At 33.7% G+C, this 26,346-nt stretch overlaps 1 protein-coding gene across 1 annotated transcript; it reads right to left on the bottom strand.

Moving 5' to 3' along the window:
- Nucleotides 1-2,553: 2,553 nt before the first annotated feature.
- On the bottom strand, nucleotides 2,554-22,336 carry LOC126741665 (COP9 signalosome complex subunit 2-like). Its single transcript, XM_050448206.1, has 5 exons — nucleotides 21,806-22,336; nucleotides 14,903-15,039; nucleotides 14,698-14,847; nucleotides 3,086-3,366; nucleotides 2,554-3,029 (listed from the first exon to the last, which is right to left on the bottom strand). Exons 1-5 carry the CDS (start codon nucleotides 22,228-22,230, stop codon nucleotides 2,709-2,711), a joined length of 1,314 nt encoding a protein of 437 aa, XP_050304163.1. The 5' UTR covers nucleotides 22,231-22,336; the 3' UTR covers nucleotides 2,554-2,708.
- Nucleotides 22,337-26,346: the final 4,010 nt, after the last annotated feature.

Genomic DNA, 26,346 nt, shown 5'->3' with positions numbered 1-26,346 from the left:
CTTTACAGTTACTTTGATGATTGATTATAAAAATGTAAACTCACATATCTAGTATCTTTATCTGTTATCTTTTATTGCGTTCTTATTGTTATTTATGATTAATTATTGCGTATAACGTGAAAGTCGAACACTTTGGACTGCACGAAGTCCAGACTTTAACCCATTAGATTTTTGCATTAAGGATTGACTAAATTAATGGCAAAAATCTTAACCGATTTTGAGCCGACTCGTTTCGAAATGAGCAATTCTTTTTTAATTATTATTAAGATTCGGTGATCTTTCAGTAAAAGAATTTTAGAATGTATTGAGAGAAATGAAGGTCATATCGATCATTTACTGGCATATATTCATAATTTTTATTTTCAATTTCTCTTTTGTATTTTATCATTCATTCAAAGTTTATTAAAGCAATTTAAATACAGGGTGTCCATTTATAAACTGACACATTTTAACTGCTTATAAGTCGAGAACGAAAAATGACAACAATGTGCGGTTTTCACAAAACTTCATCAATATTTTTATAAGTTTTTTTTGACAGTGTTGCCAAGTTTCAAATTTTACCTGAAATAGGAGGAAAAAAATTGATGATTTTCAAAGGCCGATTTCTCAAAAATTTTAAATGTAACACCCTGTACTTTTTAATTTTACATGAAAGCCTGTTAAATCCCCTTGCCGAAAATGTATAAATTGTCTTAAATTCATAATTTTTTTTACAGAGCCAATTTTAGTAAATGACACCTTTTTGAAAATTTTCCTACAATAAGCACCTATTAAATAATATTCTCGGTATCAAGTGACAACAATAACAATTGTAGCTTGTCAAGCAGGCTGTGAGTTGCACAATTTGTTTTGTGGGCTTCAACTACTGTCAAATCTTTTTAACGTCATTCGTTGGGCAGTCTCAATAATTTGATTTCTATATGTATTTTTGCATTTTTTAAAGATTTTGAAAGGTTTAAATGTTTACCACCCGGGAAAAGGCACGTTGCGTGTTATTATTTAGTGAATGCAAGTCAGTTACGCAGACGAGAAGATTTATGCTGATTTTTGAAAGGGCTCCACCTTTACGCAATTCTATACTTCATTGGGTATGCCAATTTTCCCAGGAGGGAACAGTTAAAAGAAAACTACTTACTTTTGGAAACAGATGGATAGGGCGAGCAGGTCCAATCGAGTGGGCACCTTATTCTCCCGATCTAACCATTCCAGATTTTTGTATATGGGGATATGTAAAAGACCGTTGCTACAATCCAACCCCAAGAAATTTGGATGATCTGTGCAACAACGTAGTAAACGTTTTCAACCAAATTACCCCGCGAATGCTACAAAACGCCTTCGGCAACTTATTTCTCCACCTACATTTGTGTTCCGAGCAAAATGGGGGTCATATTCAGCAGCTAATTTATTAGTTATAAATTAAAATTAATTTTTTTCAATTGTTTGTAGTTAAAATTGTTGTAAATAGTTGTAATTCAATACATAGAATAAATACTTTTTATAGACATGGCAATAGCGCAAATTATTTAATTATGATCATACTAAAGCGATACATAGGCAATTACCAGAAAATGTTCATCAATCACCAAATATGTATTCTAGGAAAATTTTCAAAAAGGTGTCATTTACTAAAATTGGCTCTGTAAAAAAAATAATGAATTTAAGACAATTTATACATTTTCGGAAAGGGGATTTAACAGGCTTTCATCTGAAATTAAAAAGTACAGGGTGATACATTTAAAATTTTTGAGAAATTGGCCTTTGAAAATCATCAATTTTATTCCTCCTATTTCAGGTAAATTTTGAAACTTGGCAACACTGTCAAAAAAAACTTTAAAAATATTGATGAAGTTCTGTGAAAACCGCACATTGTTGTCATTTTTCGTTCTCGACTTATAAGCAGTTAAAATGTGTCAGTTTATAAATGGACACCCGGTATTATACGAGTGTCTTTTTTTTTAAGTGCTTTGAAAACTTTAACTATAAATATTTCGAAAATGGTTAATCGTAGCAAGATTTTTAAAGTATATCTTTTTTACGCAAAACCGTTTGCACAATGCATATTTTAAAGAATAAAATTATGCAAAGCCTAAAAAAGTTACGGACATTAAAAAGAATCAAATAATTGCTGGTGGCGCTCTCTATTACATTAATTTAAAACAAGGCAAATTTTGATTTGCTATATAAAAAAATATATTATCATATGTAAGTTTATTGCCCTGTATCTTAGTTGTTTTTGACTTTCGGATTAGGAAAATTATACTTATCCTCTTTTTTTAAAGAAATCTACTATTAAACTATTTACCATTTTTTAAGAGACATCCTATGTAGGCTAAAACGTTGGCATAAAGGAAAAATTTTTAAGGCTTGGAGTTTTATATGGCCCCTTGAGCTACCTAAATTAAAAACGAAAAATAGTTAACTGGGTCACTAAAATACCAAATTAAATTAAAAAATAATGAACTTTTTTGCTTTCTCCATCGGCCTGTATAATATTCCTGAAATATTTACAATAAAAAAAACTGTTGAAGGAGTTCATTACCGAATTAACAAAGGTTTATTTACTAAAAATTTATTGAAAATATTTAAAAATCAAATAAATGCAGGGATTCAAATCTTGTGAAAGGAAATAACATAAATATAATCCAAGATATTTTTTATCAAAGCAAATGGAAAAAAAATGCTGCAAAATACAAAAATGGGAAAACTTTTTAAGTAAAAAATGTAGTACTGACAGTCGCTAAACTATTCGCCCACTTCTCTAGAGCAACATATTGTTCTATATTTTCACACTGTTCGCGTTTCCTTAATATTTTATTAACTTGATCGATCCTTCCATTAATATGGCCGTCCAAAATATATAAAACCAGGAGATTTTCAACGTCCTCCTCGTTCATGCCGAGTTGCTCGCTAATGAAAGAAATCCGGATATTTCGGTAGGGCTTTATCAATCCGAGCATCGCGTTGCCTCGCACGTATTTTAACAGCTCCTCTAAGTGTTCACGAATAAAAGGGTCCCTCATTAAGGATTCCTAAAAAAACTCGTTTAAGCCAAATTAGATTTATTCTGTTAAAAGGCGTACCATACCTTATGTTTTTCAAATATAACAACAAATCCCTCCATATCGTTATTCTGGAAGGTATTTATCAATAGGGTAAGGGCTTTTACCTCTGGGTCATTAGCGTAAGGTTTCGCCTCTTGAGAGTCGAAAGGATTGATTGCGCTCTTCATCAGCATACTATTTAGTATTAGGTACTTTAAACAATTAATCCTGCGGGGGTTACCCGACTCGTCGTAATTTTTAAATGCCTCGAAAAAGTCCGTGTAAGCGTTTTCATACTCGCCCGCCCTTAAATGCATTTTGCCACCTAAATTGAGAAAATATAACAAAATACTACTTACAAAGTTCAATCAACATTTAAATAAAATTTAACTTTCTTTAGTACATACATAGCTTTTAGCTATTTCATTACGTGGTTTACTTATCTCGAAATTTATAGCAAGATTTAAACTGAAATATATTAATAAGCCCAATCTTATCTCTATCTTTCATCTTAAACATGCATTTGCATCTACATCATAATCATCAGGGTGTTTCGGGAGGAAAGAAAAATATTTTGGGAACATATTCAGAAAGTCAAAATAAGATAAATTAGTCCCATTCTTAACCGTTTCTGAAATAACTGGCTCTAAAATTATTTTTGTAAATTTTTGTAATAATTAAGTTCTCTGTATTTCTAACTCACGTTGCAGGTATTTCATCATTGTTTATTAATACCTATTTTAATTGGCTGGTAGTTTTGACAAGCACGGTTGTCAGTTAGATTGATTCTGGGCGTTTCTGAAGTTTTCACACATTCACCCATATAGTGCTAGCGGTACAAGTCAAATAATAAGAAAAAAGCGCACTTTGTGATACAAGCTAGCCACTTTACACAGGTGTAATATGAACCTAATAGATTGATTTGACCCGTAGTTCTTAAGTTTTCATCCCTTAGGATTTTGGTTTGGTGGTGGAGGGGGTATATTTTAAAAGTAAAATATTGAAATGCGTAAATGCATCTAGAAAGGCGTGTTTAAAATGGTTATCGCTTTATTTGTACCTTCGTAAGGCAATGCTAATGTTTGAATACACAAACATTCACCGGCAGACGAATTACAGCGCCATTTTTCAAAATGGCGGCGAAAAAAGTAACATTTATCAACATCTCCAAATGTTGTGTTTGGTATCATTTCATAGGTTTTTGAGGTCGCTGAATACGTTTTTAATGGTAAAAATACGATTATATACGACCTAAGTATGTAGTAAAATCTATGAAAAAAACGAGGTGTATGGAGCCCTTTAGAGTACCTATCTATGGGCGCAACTTTCCGTCACTTCGATTTGCAGGTTGCCGCTCGCATAGTACAACATTCTGCGGCGCAAATGAGATCGTTGCTCAGTTTTGTTTGTTTTAGTATTATATGCGGACTGTTTTTAGTTTAGTTTGTTAAACTTATACTTATTATGTGTTATTTTCTACATATTAATTAAGATTTAGAAGTAACGATAGATCTGTTTATCTATACAAGGTAAGTGGTGTGTTTTTTTACGATTTACGTAAAAATGGGATTTATAGTTTTATTAAAACAATTATGTAATAATAACTAATAAACAGACATAAAACACAAGACAATGTATTACACAAGTGACACCTATAAATCTAACATACAACAATAAAACCGGATTTAAAACTCATCCACGACTTTTTTGTTTTTGTGTATTTTTATTTAAATATTTGAGGTGGTTAGTTTTGAAAAAGCACTGTATTTATTTTTTATTTATAAGACATGCATGTTTTAGGTTATGGCGGATGGAAAGTTAGTGGTGGCGGGCTTTGTTCCCCTTGATGTTGTTTCTGCTTCTCGCTTTAATTGGACTTTATGTTGCATATGCCAGATCGGTGGTGGTGTTTTAACTTGTCCATTGAATAATCCGGTAGTGGCAAGAAGAAGTTTGGTCGAATCTGGGAAAACTAAAGTGCTAGGAGTATAAACTTCCATGCGGACTTGACGTTAAGAATTTAGACGAGGGTAGTGGAATCCTTGCATCTTTTTTAAAAAATGGTTGTATGGTGTCTTATTTTGCAACCAAGGGAAAGCGTTCAGCCTGGGCTGCGTGGCAAGACGATTCAACTACGAACGCATTTAAAAGACTGGCCTGGCCTTTGGACAATGAACCAGATGAAGAGCTTGTGGAAGCTTTGGAAAAATATACAGTAATATTGTACGGTATGCGAGATGGAACATGTACAGGTGTGGATCAAGCTAGAAAGCATTTATTTGCAACCGAGCATAAGCACTTAAATGCCATCCCTCCAACACATGGTGCACTTATTCAACACATCAAACGATCTGCCTACCAGGCAGGTCACATCTGGGGCAGGTCTATTAAGGTTAAACCAGACTGTCCTTCTTCACCAACACTGTGGGGTTGGACCAAAGATAACGGACAATTTAAACCATTTTGGACACTTCTTCCAGAGGTTTGAAGTGTGTGTAGGGCCCTTGACAATTGTGGTTGCACTAAAGGATGTGAAAGTCAACGGTGCAGCTGCCGTCAATACCAGCTGCCCTGCACTTTCGCATGTAAGAAGTGCAAAGGACAATGCCAAAACCAGAGGTTTCTAAGCCCTTTTGATAGTTTTTTCATATTATTTATAATTATTATTCTTTTACTCGTAGGTTTAACAGTCCTGAGGCAGAAACCGATCCCAACCAAGATGTCGACCTTTCGATTTTAATTAAAAAAAAACATGTCGTATATGAAAAATTATGTTATAAAAATGAATGTATACTTAATACTTATTATAATTATTACCTTAATATTATTTTTTTGAAATATACCGTCTGTTTTTCGTGCAACCATAGTTTTAATGGTTGCCAAAAATATAATAATTGTATTTACTGCCACAAAAATTTCCATACTAGTTGCTATATAGCTCAAAGGCATATTTAATCGCATTTTTATGCTCAAAAACGTATTTAGCGACCTCAAAAACCTATGAAATGATACCAAACACATTAATATTTGGAGATGTTGATAAATGTTACTTTTTTCGCCGCCATTTTGTAAAATAGTGCTGTAATTCGTCTGCCGGTGAATGTTTGTGTATTCAGACATTAGCATTGCCTTACGAAGGTACAAATAAAGCGATAACCATTTTAAACACGCCTTTCTAGATGTATTTAGGCATTTCAATATTTTACTTTTAAAATATACCCCCTCCACCCCCAAACCAAAATCCTAAGGGATGAAAACTTAAGACCTACGGATCAAATCAATCTATTAGGTTCATATTACACCTGTACAAAGTGGCTTGCTTGTATCACAAAGTGCAGTTTTTGTTCTTGTACCGCTAGCACTAATAGGGAGTATGCTGACATATTATGCTGATGTTATTCGTGTATGGTTTCTGTAATGGTAGCGCATTACGTGCTGTTGATGAATACCGACGTAGTTTTCCAAATCGAAAAACTCCTAATCGAAAAGTTTTTCAGACAATTTTGGCAAATGCTGGCAAATGCAAATGAAACAGGAATGTTTCCAAGCGTAAGAATTAATTCTGAACGAGAGGCGGGACTAAATGTGGAAATTGAAGAAAATGTTCTGGATATAGCTGAAAAAACCCCGGGTGTTACTACGAGGCGGATTACGAGAGGACTTGGAGTTGGATCAGCATCATATGTGGACGTTTGGAAGACACTTAGGAAAAACGGTTTTAAACCTTTCCATCTTCAACCAGTTCCACATCTTAAAGAGGGTGATTATGGCTTAAGGGTTCAATTTTGCGAATGAATCCAACAAAATCCAGGCAGGTAATTCTGCAGTTTAGCGGCTTTTGTCAAAACTAACAAAAAATGGTCGGGTTTTTTGCAAAATGGGTAGATTTCGATATATATTTTTCACTAAGAGTGGCGGAAATCCAAATTTTATCATGAAGAGGGTGTTATCACGCACTAAATCACTCACTATAGAACGCGATTAATCGTTAGAATAACCTTGTATTCCATTAGTTTTGTCAACAAATAGGTGACAACTGAGTTGAGGTTAGGTGTGGTGTTGCCAGTTCTGTTGTCAACTGCATTTTGTCACTCTGCAGCTAAAGCCTTGTCTCCAGTCTGGCTGACTCATGAGTGCTTTCTCTAAAGTGGAGAATTCACTCTGTATATTTTTAGTCACGTGAAATGTTAGGTATTATGCATAAAATAAAATAATATAATTTAACGAACATTGTTTTTACTTTTTCTTGTAACTAAGTCCGTTATTTTCGTGCAACAAAAATACCGCAAAGATACTTATAATGTATTTGTATATTGGTAATTTTTAGATTTTGGTCCGAATTAAAAATAATATGATTCTGCAGTTTAGCGGCTTTCGTCAAATTTAGCGTATTTTCATCGTTTTTTTTTAATGGCTTAATTTTACCTGAAAAAAATTATTAAAGTGGCGGAAGGTGTATTTTGCAAATAGTTTCTTTATAAACAATGTGAAGTACTCACAAATGAAGGTAAACTGATTTATTTAATATTTTTGCTGCTTTTTTTGCATAAATTCAATGACAGACGCAAACGACGTTTGTTCCGTTTCTCTATCACCGCGAGGGGAACATAAGGCGCTGAGCACAGGCCATAGATATAGCCAACCCAACCCAACCCAACCCATCCCATCCATAGATATACCATATGGGTATATGGCTTTCCGCCACTCTTAATGAAAAATCTATATCCAAATCCACCCATTTTGCAAAAAACCCGACCATTTTTCGTTAGTTTTAACAAAAGCCACTAAACTGCAGAATTACCTCGAGGGCATACATAAATACATTTTATTTAGCGATTAAGCTCATTTCACCCGTAATGGAATTAATAATCGACACAATGAACATCGGTGGTCAGATGAAAATTCTCATGACACGTTTGAACAAAACTTTTGACATCGATTCAGTGGTAACGTGTCGTGTGGAATGCTAAACGACCAGTTGTTTGTTCCTTTTGTATTAGATGAGCGTCTTAATGGGAAAAGATATTTACGCTTTTTGGAAGACCATTTAATACACATGTTGGATGATGTTCCGCTAATTGTTCGACACCGAATGTATTTTCAACACGATGGAGCCCCATCTCATTTTAGTCGCCGAGTGCGTAATTTATTAAACAATCGTTTTCCTGATCGTTGGATTCGCAGAGGAGGACCTCAAGTTGGGCCGCAGAGGTCACCAGACTTAAATCACTTATTGCCTCTGGATGAAAGCTCTAGTGTACGAAACACCAGTAGAAACCGTGAAAGCACTCTACAATCAAATTTTGAATGCTTGAAATATTATTAAAAACGATCCTCAAGCAATTAAACATGCAACACGAGCGCTTAACAAACGTGCGGCAGCTTGTCTTGAAGTTGGTGGGCGTATTTTCGAAAACATTTTAAATTAGTGGAATTTTGTTTTTTGCTAGTATTTGTTTGTGCTGCTTTTAAAATAAAAAATCTTACAAAAAAACTTCAGGACCGATTATTTCGGAAATGATTGAGAATCGGATTAAAACATATGGGTTAATTTATCTTATTTTGGCCTTCTGAACATGCTCCCAAAATATTTCCCTTTCCTCCCGAAACACCCTGTATATTATGATCATTTTCAGAATGGCTTTTAAAAATAGGTCATATTCTAAGAGCTTATGCAACAGAGGCATTTTATAAAAATAAGTTATTATAATAGTCCGTCGAGCTGGATGATCTATTCCCAAATGTTAAGAAGCTTAAAGCTTTTTGAGCATTTAGAGCTCTGATAAGGTATACATTAATGCATGAAAATCGCATATTTCTTAAATGAATTATTATTTATTACTGTTTTTTTTTATCAGTAAACGTAATAGTCAACATTTATCTGAGATAACTTCACAGAGGTCCAAACATCGTACATACATTTAGTTATTTATTTATTTTCACTTAGAATGTCTAGTTTTTAAGTTGTTCATTTTGTTTGAGGACTTCAATTTAAGTTATTTAGATTATATTCTTGTCAATCTCTGTATTTGGTATGTACAAAATTCTAAATATTACTGAATCATTCCAAGGATTTTTTAAAGGGATCGCGTATGTTGACATTTTAATCAGTTTCAATAATTTTTGTTGTACCTTGGAAACAATTAAGCGATTGTCAACGAAAATCAGGTTAGAGTTTTTGACAAGGTCAATAAAGGTGTATTCCTGGAGTATGTGTAGGAGTGTGTTCCTGAATTTCGTTGCAATTGGTGTCAGAAGTAAAGGATATATGAGAGCTCAATTTAGCAAATGCCTTTAAAAAGAAGTTAGGCCAAGATGGAGACTGAGAAATTAATGGAGCTGCTATTAAAGAAAGTTTAATGAGCAGAGAAAAGAACAAAAGGATATAAAGATATAGGAAACAATGAGAAGGACAAGAAACATCAAGATCTGATCAAAACTTTGAAAGACGATCTGAAAAAAGAAAATTAAAAGATAGAAAACAAGCAAACTTGATGAAGACCTTGAAAGGATTTAGAAGGATTTAAAAGAACGTGATAAGAAAATAGAGAATAGCATCGGAGCCGAAAACAAAAAGAACGAGATTTACTATTTCGAGTAGATCTTGAGACGGAGCAAGCAGAGAGTTAAGAAGAAGTTGGAAAAATACATAAAAAATACGAGAACTAAAAATAAAATAAAACGTGCCCTTATTCATACCCATCTTAGACTGCAAATTACAAAAGTGAAGCCACCAAAATTTGACGGCAAAAAGAATGGAGTACCTACTTTAATCGAGGCTGCGGCCAGAAGAAAACTCCTGGGAAAACGAAAAAAAATAGCAATAGTAGCAAGGAGAAGCTACAGAAATATTAAGAATGGTGCCATCGGAAGATCAGCTAAATTGCAACGTGTTGGGGCATAGTTTAGAGATGAGATACGGTGAAGCCCATCTACAATAAGGGTACTAGGCGCAATTGAAATGTAGGAAATAACAACCCGAGGACGGTCTACATTAGTTTGAGGCCAATGTTGCTTGATTAGTAAATCTGGCTTATCTTTCCGCCCCAACGGAGTTCCGAGAGCAGGTATTTACAAATTGTTTTATTGACGGGGTTCAAAAGATCCTACCAGCAACTATTAGTAAGCTGTTTAAAATTGACCTATATATATGATGACGAAAACTAAAAGAATTCTGATGCACTATCTACATGAAGAATTTAGAAATGCCCGAGTCGTTAAGTTATCCAAGAATATTTCGATACCAGCTAACTTAGAGAGGGTGGTTAATGCCACAACTAGAGAAACTGTTTTGATGGAGCCCATGGATAAAGTATACGGTCAAGGACTTGTTCCAGCAAAGACGTTATCCACTCAGAGAGAATCTACTGTTTTTGTTCGAATGGTAAACTTGTTAGTAGATGTTCAACAGCTAAAACAAGAAGAGAACATTGGAGTGCACTGAAGAAGCAGCAGTTATGAAAAATGCTAAAAGAATTCGTCATTCAAGCAAAGCTTTTCCTGTATGTTTACAAAACCTTTTTGAAATATCTTCTGCCAATTTAACCATGAACCAGTGTAGTAATTTACGAGGTCTTCTTGAAAAAAATCAAGATGTGTTCTAACGATAATAATCTGGGATAAACTGATTTGGTGCAGCATCGAATTAAAAAAGGAGACAATGTTTCGATAAAACAAGCAGCTCGAAGGATTCCGATAGCTAAAGAAGTTAAAATTTTCTCAATGTTATTATTACCAAGAAGGACAGTTATCGCCTGCCAAGAATTAACGACAGCCTGGATACTCTGTCAGGTTCACAGAAGTTTTCAACCTTAAATCTGAAGAGTGCAAACTGGTAGACAAAAATGCATCCAGAAGATAAGAGGAAGACCGCATTTTCAACTAGAACCGAACTTTGGCCGTTTACAGTCATGCCCTTTAGACTCTGTAATGCTCTCGCCACCTTTGAAAGACTTATGAAAACTGTGTTACGTGGAACGACAAAATCATACTTGTTACTTATACAGTTTATCTAGATGACGTCATCATATTGGAAAAAGTATTTGAAGATCATCTAAAGAATATACAAGACGTATTTGTTAAGCTGCGAGAGATTAACCTGAAATTAAGTCCTAAGAAATGTTACTTATTTCAAAAAGAAGTTCGATACTTTGACCAGGTGATATCAAAAAATTGGGTCAAGACTGATCCAGATGAGTCTAACCAATGGAAAATTGCTTACGACCCACTGACAAATAGTATAGTTAAGAAGCTTCCTGGGTCTTTGTAATAATGCTTGCCCGTTGCTGGAATTCCAATGCCCCTACATTCTCAGTCTGATGGACTTATTGAAAGATTTAATCGCACATTTGAAAACTATTTGATAATTGTGGTAAACTCTAAGCCCACCAACTGGGATACATGTATACAACAATTACTATTGGGATATCGTTCTTCTACCTACAAGTCTACTGGAAAAAAGCCCGGCAAAAGTTGTCTTATCTCTGAATTTCGTTTACTTTTGGACATTATTACTGGGAGACCCGACAAGGCTGAAACCCTTGAGGAATACGTCGAGCATCTGCAACAGCGTTTGCAAATGGTCCATGAAAAGGCATGGGATAAACTTCATCGAGAAAGTAACAGAATGAAATTACGTTATACAATAAAGGCGAATTCTACCGGTTTTAATCCTGGGGACAGAGTCTGGTTATATATTCCATGAAGGACGAGGGGCGACCGACGACAAAGAAGAAAATTGTCCGGCTAGCGCCTTATCATAACTCAGGTAGATTTGTTGATCATTGATGGATCGGGAAGGTCAAACTTGATGCAGTGTTATGAAAATGTAAATACGTTAATTATTGTCGTAATTTTTATACTGTTTTGCTCGTATTTTGTACTTTAAGTTGATTAGTTAAGTTTATTTAGTCTCCATTTGGGCCTCAATTTATGTTATTTAGATGATATTCTTGGTAATCCCTGAATTTTATATTTCCTAGAATTTGTATACTTGCTTGTTTTCCGACTCTCAGTGTTCTCTTGAAATTATTGGTCTCCATGGACAAAAGCAATGTACAAAATTCTGAGCATTTCTAAATCTTTCCATGGGTCTTTAAAAGAGAACGCGTTTCGTGACATTTTAATCAGTTGTTTACCTTGAAAGCAATTAAAAAACACTCAACGCGAGGCATATAAGATTCCTGTGTGTTCCTGACATAAAAGTGTATTCCTGGAGTAAGTGTAGGAGTGTGTTCCTAAATTTTGTTACAAAGTAATCACAAATTTATTCACGTCTTTTTTTTTGGGCTAAATCCATCAACCATTTAAGTGTAACAAAATAATTACAAATTTCTGGGATGTGGAGGTTCTGGTGGACAAAACTGCTTTTAGCTCAAAAAGTATTAGTCCCACAAAAAATGGTTCGTATATGATATTATTCCTCAAAACGGGTTTTTCTTAAACATCTTAACATAAATACCTCAATACATTTTAAGTGCAGTTTAAAGAATAGGAAATCTGAAAAAAAATGCCTATAAACCAAATTAGTTCAAATTAAGCCATTTATAAATCTTAGATAGAATTGATATTTAGAGTGACTCTAGAATATGTTAAAAGAATTATAAAAAATCGGAAATAGATTGAAAGTTATATGGAAAGATAATTTCTTTAATCTCAAATATTTAAAATTTTAATCTCGAATATTTAATGTATTTCAAAAACTGTAAATAGGGTAAGATGTAAATTTTGGGAGGAGAAGACAAAACTGGTTTTGGCTCACAAAATTTTAGGCCCAGACTGTTATGAAAAAATGCTTTTTCTGTTCCAAATAAAGCTCTAAAAAGTTCTGTGGAAATGTAGTGAAGAAATATACCTGAACCAAATCAGTTCAAATAGTCCTATGTTTGGGACCTTTGGTGTGACGCTCAAATTATGAGACAGTTTTACCACTAACCAAAACTCTTTATTTTTACTGTGGACACGTAATTCGCTAATGATCTGAGCATCTTAGGAAGAAGATTAACGCTCAAAAAAAATTCAAGTTACAAATTTCGAACCCAACAATTCCAAAATTATATTGTTTACAAAAAATCCATAAGCCTGGCAATAAAATGAGATCAATTGTCTCCACTATAGTATCTCCAACTTACAATATTTCAAGATTTTTAGTAAAGCAGTTTGAAAGATTAAAATTACCTTATGAATGTTCTTTAGTTAAAAACAGCCAACAGTTTGTTTCAAAAGTCAATAATTTAATTCTAAGTAAAAATTAAATTCTTGTTTCTTTCGATTTATCTTCTTTGTTTCCAAGCATTCCTATACCAGAATCTTTGGAATATCTGATTGCACTTCTGAAAAGTAATGATTTCGATAATATCCAAGAAATAATTAAATTAACAAAACTTTGTATGTCATAAAATATTTGTGAATATAACAACTCATACTATGAACAACTGGAAGGTACAGACATGGGTAATTGCTTCTCTCCCTTCCTAGCAGAGCTCTTTATGATCGGTTTTGAGTTAAATGCAAAAAATACATTCCAATACTTTCCACGGGTCTGGTTAAGATATGTTGATGATGTGTTTGCCGTCTTCGATAAAAGCCATTGCATTAAGAATTTTGTAGAATAGCTGAATAACTGTTTTCCATCAATTAAATTTACCTTCGAACAAGAAACAAATAACCAACTTCCAACGTTAGCAAAACTAAAAATAAAGAGTTTTGGTTAGGGGTAAAACTGTCTAGTAATTTCAAATTAGTTCTAGTTTTCAATATAGGATTATTTTTTTACACATAATTTGACTGATTTGACTACTACAAAAAATAGAATGTAAGTTCGATAAGAAAATTAATAAAAATTTTAATTTAATTACTTCCAGAAGGTGTACATCTAGCTTTAAAAAATGCCCCTTAAAAAACTAGAAAATTTCAAAAAATTATACGAACAACAAGTTAAATCAATTTCTAACCTAGGCAAAATTTTTTTGCAAAAAATTAATCAGATTAGATCCTTTATTTGAATAAAAAGATATCTTAAATAAGAGCATAGACTTAAAAATAATGTTTTAAATCCCCTTTGCTACAGAATGACAACAAAAGGCGTATACTTGGCAATCATTTTCACTCCGTATAAAAAAAGAACATTCAAACCGATAAAAAATAAATATTTTCTTCGCCGGAAATAATTGTCCGAAATAAACAAGAAATTTTAGTTCCTTTAGTTCTAAAGCTTTCGCATACCAATTATTTAATTAGCTTTAGTTTGGTACCGTAGAGGACTATTTACTAATCTAAGATTATATGGTAAAAAATAAGTTTCAAAGTGCCTTTTTTCTAAGACATAATTGCACATTTTTAGTAGATGTCTATATTCTTATTTCTTTAACAATACAATCTTACTGTTTGCGCTCTATCTTTAATAAAAGTTGTACGTTATGATTATTGAGGTGCCATAACAAAAGCTCTAAAAGAGGAAAAACAGAAATTTTAACAAACAATAAGATACCGTCCTTGCCCAGATTAATTTTGTAAAGACTTATTTTTATAGCCCTTTATGGTACCCTAAGGGTTTGGCGACATATGATTTTCATTTCCTGCCCCCCGAAAAACGCAAGAAGAGCTGAGATTATAAGTATAAATAAGTTAAAAAAGTGCCATAAAACTTTTACTTTACCGCATTCTCGTATCACGCTCATTATTAAAGGATGCGGCACCGCTGAACGAATTTTAAGGGATTTTTCATACAGTTCCTTAAGCTTTTTATTGTTCTTTTGCTCGGTGTACATCTGTATTTCCAATGCGAATACTTCCAACATTTGAGTGCCTAAAATCATAAAATTTATTAATTTTTGGAAGATGATCTCGTTAGATGTTTTTACCTTTATGTGGGTCAACGTCGTTGCATTCTTCAAATTTGCAACTATTTTTCAGTTCTTTAATTATACCGGCTAATTTGTAGTACTCCCGTCTCTCCAAGTAGACTTTTCCCAGTTTTGTGTTGGTTTTAAACCATAATCTACACAAGTATTAATTTTAAATTAAATTAACATTATATTCTACTGTATAAGACTCCCCAATGTATAACTTAAAGATGGCTTTATGAGGAAACTAATTTTTAAGGGTTAAAAGGTCTCTTGGGGATACAAAACCCTTTTATATCAAAGGCATTATTTCTGTAAAATTTGACTCAGTAAGGGAGAAGGAATGTGATAATGAATATGAGACCAGTAAAACTCGTCAAACCTTCACTACAACTTGTAAGCTTTGTGCTATGCAGGGTAATAAAAGGTAAACTTTTTAGTTTTCTCTTAAACAAATATTGTTTGTTATTAATAAACATAATATTTTCCATACGATATAAAATGCCCTCTTTAGAGATGTATGCGTACATATATATTGATTATTTCTACTGCTTCTCGGAGTATTATGAAGAGAATTATTCTAGAGATAAGAATTCCTAGTGCGAGATCACTTTGCCAAACTCCAACTCTATTAGACACGTACCTTTGAGAGCAGAATTGATTTCTTCAAGAAAAGAAACTTTTGACTTTTGCACTGTTAATCTAACTTATGATTTGTCGATCTTCATGTGAGCTCGTATAATGTAATTCTCTTAACGGTAGTAATCAAACAAAAATGGAACTTTCAAAAAAAAATTGTTAACATTTTTGTCGGGTAACGAATACAAAAGATAAACATTAATAAAAAGGAAAGGCCTACGAAAGTTGCGAACTCTAAAGAATTTTTTCGTATGATGATGTAAAACTTTTAAATCTATGTGCATTACTGGGTTACTGCTCAGTTTTTCCCTTTTGAGCGTTTAAAGATCTTTAGCGGTTTTTTTGTTTATAGAAAATTTCATTGTTCCTGTTCAACTGTCGCATTTTTGTCTAGTGAATTTAGTTTTGTCTCTTCATTGAGGTTAATGTTTTTTCGGTGTGGTTCTTTTTAGTGACCCCCAATAGAAACTATAGTCCAACAGAAGGAATAGCAAATCCGCTTTCTCATTTCATACCAGATTCGATATCATCAAGGAGTTAGCAATAGTTTTTAGATCTGCTTGTTTATGTACCAAATCAGATCTTCGCGAAACCTATGGTCGCTGCCGTTCCACTCTTCTCTGGCAAAACACGCAACTTCGAAGGGTTAATCAAAATAATACAATGTTGCAGTGTCTTGACTGATAACATTACTGTCTTAATTGATAACACTATCCTGATCCAGATACACGGTACTATCTTGGGTTGTAAACCTGATGGATCTGTCTAACGACTTCCGAATGCTTGATTATTGGATCCAAATGTGAGTTTGAGCTTAACTTGAATAATAACTTCTCCCAACAGAGAGCATTTCTCTACCTTGCAGAAGTCGTATGCACTTTAATTTCCGCTTGTTTTTTTGCCTTTCTTTTCTGTCCATTTTCTCGCAGCATTTAAGGCCGATTGTAGTTGGTCTACTGTTGCATTAAACTTGTTTTGATAGTCTGTTATAACCAAGTTATCTGCATGTAGTCCTATAATAGTGCTGTATTTGATTTCCTTTAATGCTAAGCATAGTAGGTTCAATACGATTTTTAATAGAAAGGCTATCAAGACCCTTGGGACTATCCGCGTCTTAGCCAGGCTTCGAGTTTTTCAAACAATTTTTTTATTGATTACTAATCTGCTTTTATAATGCAGTCAACAGGCCCCATTTTGAGATTGGCATTCCTAAGAATGTTGTATGAATGTACTAAGTAAATTCCCTTTTAGAACCCCTATAATGATGAAATCATAAAAACATGTAAAAAAAAATCATAAATATTCATTAAAAAGAAGATTGAAATAAAGTCATCAAAGAAGAAGTCTCTTATGTGTTTTATGTTATTTTACCCACTCACCAAGTTTAATAGTGTATCTATTTTTTTAATACATTTATATATTCTACTGTTTTATTTTTCAGGAAAAGCTCGCCTATTTTTTAAATATATACAGGGTGTTGGACAACCAGGTGGGACATAGGAAATCCGATGTAATTTTTAATAGGCTCAAATATTGGCTCTCCTAATTATTTTAGAGAAAAAATGTATTACATCTCTTCACCAAAATCTGCAACCAACAAAATAACTTTAATTATTTTTAAATTGTCCGTTTAGGAGTAACAGCCAAAAATCTTTACGAAATTTTATTTTTTTATAGTCTCGTATTCATAGATATGCCAGCCAAAATTTATTACCTTGACTGGTGATGAACATGAAATAATTTGTCATAATAAGTTCACGGCATTAAAATTCGACATTAAAAAACTCAACTGTGAGTTACACCACTGAAGAAAAAGTACTAATGATTGAAGGGTTTTACTAAGGCAATAGTTACCGAGAAATTTCAGACTTGTTTGCAGCCTTTTTTCCAAATAGGCCGATTCTAGCAAAATCAACAGTTAATAGAACTGTTACAAAATTTGAGCAAAAGGGCACAGTAGTAAATAATTGCATACTACGCATATTACGCTTGCTGTTCGAGAATATCTAAATAAGGCTTTCAATGGGAATGCTATTGGCCTGCAGCACTAATACATACAACTAATAAATTGTTCACTAAGATCTCTTGATCTCTCTCCCAACAATTTTTTTCTGTGGGGCCATTTAACCCTTTCAAGGCATATTTTTTAATTTTGAAGCTATGTCATTTAAAGCTGAAAAAAATGAAGTGATAAGATCTGAAAAACATTAAAAATAACCCAAATAATTTTTCCATTTGGAGAAAAAGGAATTAGTAGGTGGTATCACCATGATACCATCAAGCACTAAAATTATACAATGCAGATATGTCTGAAACATTATTTAATTAAGAAATTGTTATAAAAAGGAGTTTAGACTAAAAACATACAACTTATTTGCTATGATATTTTTCAAAGCAATTTTTTTGTCAGTGAGACACAAACCGACATTGCAAGTACTGCACGACCATCGTGTATGGTGTTGTTCCGCTTTTGTGCTGCAAAATGCACATCTTCTCGAAGACGAATGTTTTGGCATATGAGCAGCTTGGTCTGTGCGCTTTTCCGGAGGAATGTTTACTTTGAATTTGTTACAGGGGAACCCAGTACTTGGTCTACCTCTTCGGGGATTTTCAAAAGCTGCACCAACCAACCCAATTGCTACACAAAAAAACGAAAACTTTTCAAATCTAAGGATTTTTCCTTACATCTTTCAGTGTATAGAATATATGCATTGACTATGGTGACATTAACAAAATTCCACATAATTCTGTGCCACCATTATCGATTTTTTCTATCCAGTTCATAGGTTGATTTTAGCATATCAGCTTTATCAACATATCCCATATTTGCATTATAGTCCTTTATAATGACAGGGCATGCAATCGTTTCTCTCTCTCCATCCTTTTTCTTTCTCTCAACGGTCTCTATTATTCCCGGAGGATAAAAGAGTACTTGCCATTGCAACTACTCTCTTATTCTTCCATTTCCAAAATGTGATCCCATCATCTGTTACTCGAAAGTCACTCTCGCCTCGTTCCAATGCTTTGTCTTCTTTCACATCAGTTGGTATTTCTACACGATTTTGCCTAATTGTTCCACAGGCATATATTTTATCTAATTTTAGTTGCCACAAAAGCACTAAAGAGGTCAAATAGTTATCAAAATAGACAAAATCATGACCATTCACTAATGATCTTGTAAGGTCAGTTACCACCCTGGCACCCAAATGTTTTTCTGCATCTTCTCCGATTTTTTCCGTATAAATTTGAAAATGATCTACATACCCACTCTCCGATGCTCTAACCCACACTTTATACCCACGCTTGATCGGTTTATTCGGCATATACTGCCGCAGGGAAGATCTTCCTTTGAAACTAATCATTGATTCGTCGATGGAAACGTTTTTCGTTGGTTTATAATATTTCGAATAATTTTCTGATAGAATCTGTAGAATAGGCTGGACTTTGTATAACTTATCGTATTGGGGATCTCCTCATTTGGGCTGCATTAGGTTATCATTCAAATGAACGTTACCTAATAACCAATCAAATCTTGTTCTGGGTATAAGACTTGAAATATAGTTATCGAAGCTCAATCTGCGTCGACCAGAAGTCCCGATAAGAGGATAAACGCTTTATTCCCATGAGTATATTTATCGCAAAAAATATCTTTATTTCCATAGTATTCGTGGGTGTATATTTTCCGGAACGGGCGCTTGCTTGTGTTGCGTACAGGTTGGTTTGGAAGATGATGTGGTCAAACAAACTGTCCGGAAACAGACACAAAAATACCTCAACAGGGAGCTCAATGTCATCTGATAAATTGCAAGGTCCAGAATCCTTGGGGTGCGTGTATAGTTTGTTGCACAAACAAATTTAACTAAACTTAGTTTTTTTTGCAAATCTGAAAGGGGTATGAGGTCTTCGTCGTTATAAGAACTATCAATATATATAAGTTGATGTTGCATTTCAGTCATCACAAACTTGGGTTCTTTTCGTTTGGAATTCTTAATAATATTAATCCACTCATCTGGATGGTAGATTACACTGTGACGTCTGCTTTCACCTTCGATTGTACCGAATTGGCCATCATTTGGAAGAAGAGTGCCCAGACACCAAAAATTTAAGATATATGATGTTGATATCAAATTCTGGGTCTTGTACTAGTTTCAACAAAGATATATTCCGATTTTGACCTGTACATAAGTCTGAATAAGCAATGATATGTTTATGATTCGTAGCATAGTGCCTTGAATTCTTTACTAAACAAGTTGCAATGTCTTGCGATCCGCGCCCACCCTCTGTTTCGTTCCATACATACCTATAACCAGTATTATATATATATTTATTATATTCTTTTATAGTACGCCACAGATGTTGTCAACTTAAGGAAAGGCAAAGCCTTTTGTAAATCAAATGTTACAATGTATGCGTCTGTAATTTTTTTTGAGTCACTCCTTAAACTCTCCCTTGCTGAGTCTGCTTTTCATAAATGCAACTCCTTTTTAACTAAAATATTGTTTTTTAAGTCATCATTGTTGGCACTTTTCAGTTTTAACTCTAGATCATCACACAACTTGCAAGTGTCTTGATGAAGAATTTTGCAAATTAAATTTTGTATTAAATACCTGATAATAATATTTTAATTTTTTTGGTTCTGTATTCTAGGTTCGACATTCTTCTCCATACAAATCATACATCTTTTTTACAGTTAGATTACTGTCCAAGTATTTTCTATTGGAATTTTTAGTTCTAGAATGATGGCTTTGATAAGCCGGAAAAGTTTTTATATGCCTGACAATATCAGAATCATCCAACTTTCTAGAGCCTGTAGTAGCTCTTTGCAATTAGAGGAATCTCGTTTCGAAATGCATCTTTGCAGACGGCCGTTACTTATCTTAAATGTATCAAGAAAATATTTCTTGCAAACTATATGCGTTTTATTAAGCCATTAAGTTACTAAGCCATAAATATAGCTATTTTGCGCCACATAATTGCAGAGCTCCCAAATGAGCCAAACGCATTTTCTCTCTCAGTAAATGAAAATAAATTAATACACTTTTTGCACTTACAGTCCAAATTTTCAAAAAGCTGTTAGAAATGTACTCTTTGCCAGTATTCCTTAGTTTTTTGTTTTTATTAGTTTTTGCAATCCTTTTCATTTCTCGATCGTTTTCTGCTTCTAATTTTTGTAAGGCCACCTGAAAATTTTTAAAAACCTGTAATTTTTTTACTATTATTAGTATAAAAAATTACATACTTGTGGATGGCTGTGGATGGTGTACAACATCGTCAAGTACTTCTTCATTTGAAGTTTCTGCATCTAAGATAAAAATTAAACTATCTAAAAATTTATTTATTTAAAAAAATAGTTCGCAGTTTTGTTAGGTTATGTCGGTATAATAAAATCATAATACCTAATTAATGCTGCTAAAATCATAAATATAGACTTACCAGAAGAATCCACGCTATCACTAGGTGTATATTCAGACCCAGAATCACTAAAATCACTGAATTCATCCATTATAAAACTCTACTGTAAACACAAAAAATGTTGTGAACATTCAATCATTGAGAGTAAAAATGGTCCAACTCCTCAGATGTACCAGTATTATTCTGAATGCATGATTATACCATTTTTACAGTGACCTATATTGAATTTAAATCAGAATAAGAGTAAGATGACGCCATCTATTGACTGAAAACTGAAACAAGGAGTTAGACCAGCTTTATACTGAGAGATCTATGTAGATTGATACCTTCTACGTAAATGGCGCGAATTTTGAAAAGAATGGATTTAGACCATTATTATTCTATGTGCCTCCTGTAAGTACGGGGCGACAAGAAAGACAAAATTTTCATCAAGATTTTTGCCAATAACTTTTAAAGGGGCAAACCTACAAATTTAAAAGTAATCTTGTTGGTTGCAGATTTTACTCTACTACAGAGAACTCTTTAAATTACTCTAATACATTTTTTCTCTAAAATAATTAATTTCTTAAAATAATAAGTCAATATTTGACCTTATTAAAAATTACATGCGATTTCCTATGTCTTGACTGGCGGGGCAACACCCTGTATAGCTATCCCTATCGCTTTCTCAAAACTATTTTTGACGTTTAAAATTGTTAGATTGAACTAGCAAAATTTATACCCGGGCAATTGAAAAAAAAATCATTATTAACTTTTATGAGCATAAGTTAACTTCTTCAACTAAATAAAAACTTAATAACCTGTATTATTTTTCTCTAATCCAATATCAGACCAAATAACTAAAATGTAATTTCTCCTAAAACTATTTACCTCTCATTCTTCGCAACTTTTAAAGCCTCCAGCGTAGTCTCGTAGAACTTACGCAAAAGCTCAATATCCCGAGAATTCGAGGTGTAATCCAAAATGGAATTAATAGACTTCTCGCCGTGGTTCTTGGTGACCGCGTGATTAATATACCTCAACAGTTCTCTATATTGTGACATCGTTTCCCCATAGTTATTTAACTGGAAATTTATTTTCACTAGCTGCTTTAGGGCTTTAAATCCCCACTCGCCTTTATTTTCACCTTGGATATCCAACACCTTTTGAAATGCTGGTATGGCGCTTCTAGGGTTTTCTTCTTTCATAGTTTTCGCAAGGTAGTACTGATTTTCTAAGTCGACATCCGGCTCGGACGTACTGTCCTCACTGTATTCCAGACCGTATTCAGTATCAAATATGTATTCCTCACTCATTTTTATCAAGTAAAACTAGAACCGGGGTTAATTTAGATAAAGACTATCGAAACGGCACACGATGTTTTAGTTTCTGACAGACGTCTTTCTTGACGCTGACGGAATAAGAAATTATAACCTCAAAATCTTTTAACCTGACAACTTACGCGCAGAATGTTAAAATTAAACTGCGCAATTGCCAAAATCCAGACTTTTTATGTTGATTTTAATTGACCTGATTTAAAACCATAATTTATTTTTTGTTTTATTGATGGCATCTTGTAATGCTGCCTTACTATTAGTTCTCTAAACGTGCTACAAAACAATAATTTCTTCAATCCAGCAAAATGGCAAATTTGATATTCATCCAGTGTTTCCAAGTGGGCAGAAATTTCTACAGACGTCAGGAATTTTATTGCTTGAAGAAATTTGACGAATAAGGGTATGAATCAATCACAAATACACAGAAAAAGAGTGTGAACACGGCTTGACTAAAATGTTCCAGTCGAGGAATATTGAGGCTCGCAGATTTTTCAGAACATTTATAAAATATTTATGCATGATATTAAGTTCTACGTTTATCATTCGGTTAATGTTTATAACATGAAATATGTCATTAAAAGCCCCGTTTATACACATCATATAATAGCTTCATCTACCGATAAGCAACCGATAAGATGATGTGCCAAAACTGATCAACAAAATACCCAGTGGGTTCCATTTAAGGCATAAAATTGCAAATAATAACCTTAAGTTTTTGGCGACCATCGTCAAGTTCAGTGGCGAAGCGTGAACTTTTTTTTCGGGTAGACAAACAATAAAAATCGTTAATTAGAAAAAAATTTGTATTCAATATTATTCACTTTAATGAAATAGAGAATGAAAGCGCATGAAATATTAACTACTAGCATTAAAAGATAGATACTTATATAAAAATAAATACTACTTACAAAAAAACACAACTAAAATACAATTGCCAATATCGAACAGTCGTTCATAAATAAGCACTAAAATATCCACTAAAAAAACCTTTTCTATACACCCAAAAATAAAAATAGTAATTATTAAATTATTGCGGCCGACCAGATCAAGCGTGTCCATAAACAATAACCCTCAACAGCATAATAAAATAGCTGGTCGACTTCGATAGACAAAAGCTCGAATGTCTTTCCCGCGAGTAAATTTTGCATACGTAATAGGCTGAATACTGATACGGCCGGACCTCTGTCACCTGCTTGATGTGTATATGGTTCGATTAGATGCTCCAAATTTCGGAAGACAAATATCAATGTGTCTTCCTGGGGCTCGTATACATTAATTGGATGCCAGCCTTGCATTTTTATTTTAATTGGTGCGTCAGGCGGGACGCGCCTCAGATATTATAGATAGATAGATATTATAGCCGTTTAAATACTATATCATAATAGTAAGGAGCGACTACGTTCTGTGTTAATTTTTTTTTAATTGTAATTCAACAATTACATGAAATAATTACGTAATAAATTAATGACAAATAATTGGATAATTTTGGGTAGACAGTGTCTACCTTGTCTACTCGTACGCTTCGCCACTGGTCAAGTTACGACTAATACTTTACTTTTACACCCATTGCTTGTGCTTGACTTAATTTCCTCGTTTTTTTGCCCTACCTCAGTGTTACTTAAACTTTTTTCGTGACGGAAACCTTTTACAAAACTAAATTTTTAACGGAAACTAAACTCTAAACTAAAAGCAAAAGCAGTTATATGTGAATTGTTTATTAATAATCATACAAAAAAATAAAGATACAGTAAGTAGTGTAAGTAGTTAAGTACGTAGTTAGTAAGCAAATGATAACACTAAGTTCATTTAATGCGAGGCATGGAATTGTTTTTTTATTCCTCATCAACTGGGTAATGTCAGGCTTAATAGAAGAAAGTTGAATTCTCATGTATTGTTCGGCATCCAGTCTACTGCGGTATTTTGTTTTTGTAGCTGTATATGCTAAAAATCCCGTTTCACACAAATACGTTGTTGGGAACCGCAGAAGAACATTCAAAGCTTCTGTGGCAAGTTGTGGATATTCATCACGAACCCGGCACCAAAAATCATTTAGTGAAATTGTTTTGAACATTGATTCCATGCTTGTATCCGATGTCATTTCTAGAAATAATTCATAGATCTGATTTGACATTTTTTCAGGCTTCTGCAATTTAGATGAAAAAGGGTTTTGAATCCATGAGTTTATTTTCGGTTTTGTATTCCGTTCTTCAGGCAAGTAAAATTCAAAAGTCCCTTGCAGATCATTGAGATATTGCACCAATTCAACAAATATTTAATTTTGAAATATTTCTGTATCACTAAGACTATGGTGACTAAGGAACTCACTTAGCAATAAAAAGCTTTTGATTTCTCTCTCACCAAAACAAGTAATGCTAGGCAGTCATTTTGTTGTTATCATTGAAAACTGCTATCTGTTTTCCTTGTAGTGACAGGTTCAATTCGGTAAGTTTTCCAAACATGTCTGCTAAAAATGCTAGTCTAAATAACCAGCTTTTATCGGACAAACGGTCGTTAAAATTAAAAGGAAAGAAAAGCTTCTAATTCTGTTCTTAGTTCAAAAAGCCTTGTCAAAGTTTTACCCCGAGACAACCATCTCACTTCAGTATGGAGCAATAGTGTTTTATGATCGCTACCATAATCTTCACATATTATTGAGAACAATCGGGATTGTAGTAGACGTAACTTAACAAAATTAATTATTTTTGCGCGTTATCAAGAACCAATTTTAGATTTGGTGGCTTTTTCTTAACCGCGAGTGATTGTCTATGCAGGATGCAGTATCTGGAACTACAATTTGACGCTTTCATTTTTATTCGTTTCATTGCTTTGGCTCCATCGCTACAAATATCAATGCAATTATTCCAATCGAGTTGATTTTCTTCAAAAAATATGTTAATCGTGTTAAAAATTTCTTCTCCGGTTGTGTTAGTAGGCAGCGATGAGCACATAAGCAAGTCTTCTTTGAGTGAATGCTTATATGGATATCGCACAATTAATAGCAAGATAAACAGTCGACTCATCCATTTGCAAGACGAATTTGTTATTTTGAAGCCGTGAAACCAGTTCTTGTTTTATGTTTGCTGCGATATCCCCAATTCGGCGCGTAACTGTATCGTTCAAAAGCGGCACTGAAAAATGCTTTACAGATTTGTCGTCGAGCATACATTTTGATATGTCTACCACATATGGTTTTATTAGCTTTTCAGCGATAGTGTGCGCTTCTCCTGCTTGGGCAATGCGGTAACTAACCAAACACGATGCCTACGTGGCCTTTTCATTCATAGTCTGAGTCGCATACGTCATAGTTTTTTGGCTTCTTAATAATTGTTCTTTTTTACGTAGAAAAAATTCTTTACTTTTGTTTTTGAAGTCGGGATGTATAGTTTCTAAATGTCGGCGCATCTTAGCAGGTACCATCGAACTATTAGGAAGGAGTTTGCTGCACAACATACAAAGAGGTGAGCCATTGGAATCAACAAATTCGATTTTATGTTTGCTGCGATATCCCTAATTCGGCGCGTAACTGTATCGTTCGAAAGCGGCACTGAAAAATGCTTTACAGATTTGTCGTCGAGCATATATTTTGATATGTCTACCACATATGGTTTTATTAGCTTTTCAGCGATAGTGTGCGCTTCTCCTGCTTGGGCAATGCGGTAACTAACCAAATACGATGCCTACGTGGCCTTTTCATTCATAGTCTGAGTCGCATACGTCATAGTTTTTTGGCTTCTTAATAATTGTTCTTTTTTACGTAGAAAAAATTCTTTACTTTTGTTTTTGAAGTCGGGATGTACAGTTTCTAAATGTCGGCGCATCTTAGCAGGTACCATCGAACTATTAGGAAGGAGTTTGCTGCACAACATACAAAGAGGTGAGTCGTTGGAATCAACAAATTCGAGAATAATGTATGATTCGTCATACTTTCGTTTTTTCACATTCAGTGTGTCATTAGGTGTTTTACTACTTGAACTTGAAACCATAAAACTAGAACTTGATGCCGTTATATCACCTTGATTTGAATTTGACGCATCATCCAAGTGAACCACATTTTTTGCAACACCTTCAAGCCAGCGCTTCATTTTTCTTTAACAC

This window comes from Anthonomus grandis, chromosome 1 (genome assembly GCF_022605725.1).
Source record: "Anthonomus grandis grandis chromosome 1, icAntGran1.3, whole genome shotgun sequence".
In the NCBI taxonomy this organism is placed as follows: domain Eukaryota; kingdom Metazoa; phylum Arthropoda; class Insecta; order Coleoptera; family Curculionidae; genus Anthonomus; species Anthonomus grandis.
The sequence above is the reverse complement of the archived record's forward strand: the minus strand, read 5'-3'. Positions and strand labels throughout refer to the sequence as shown.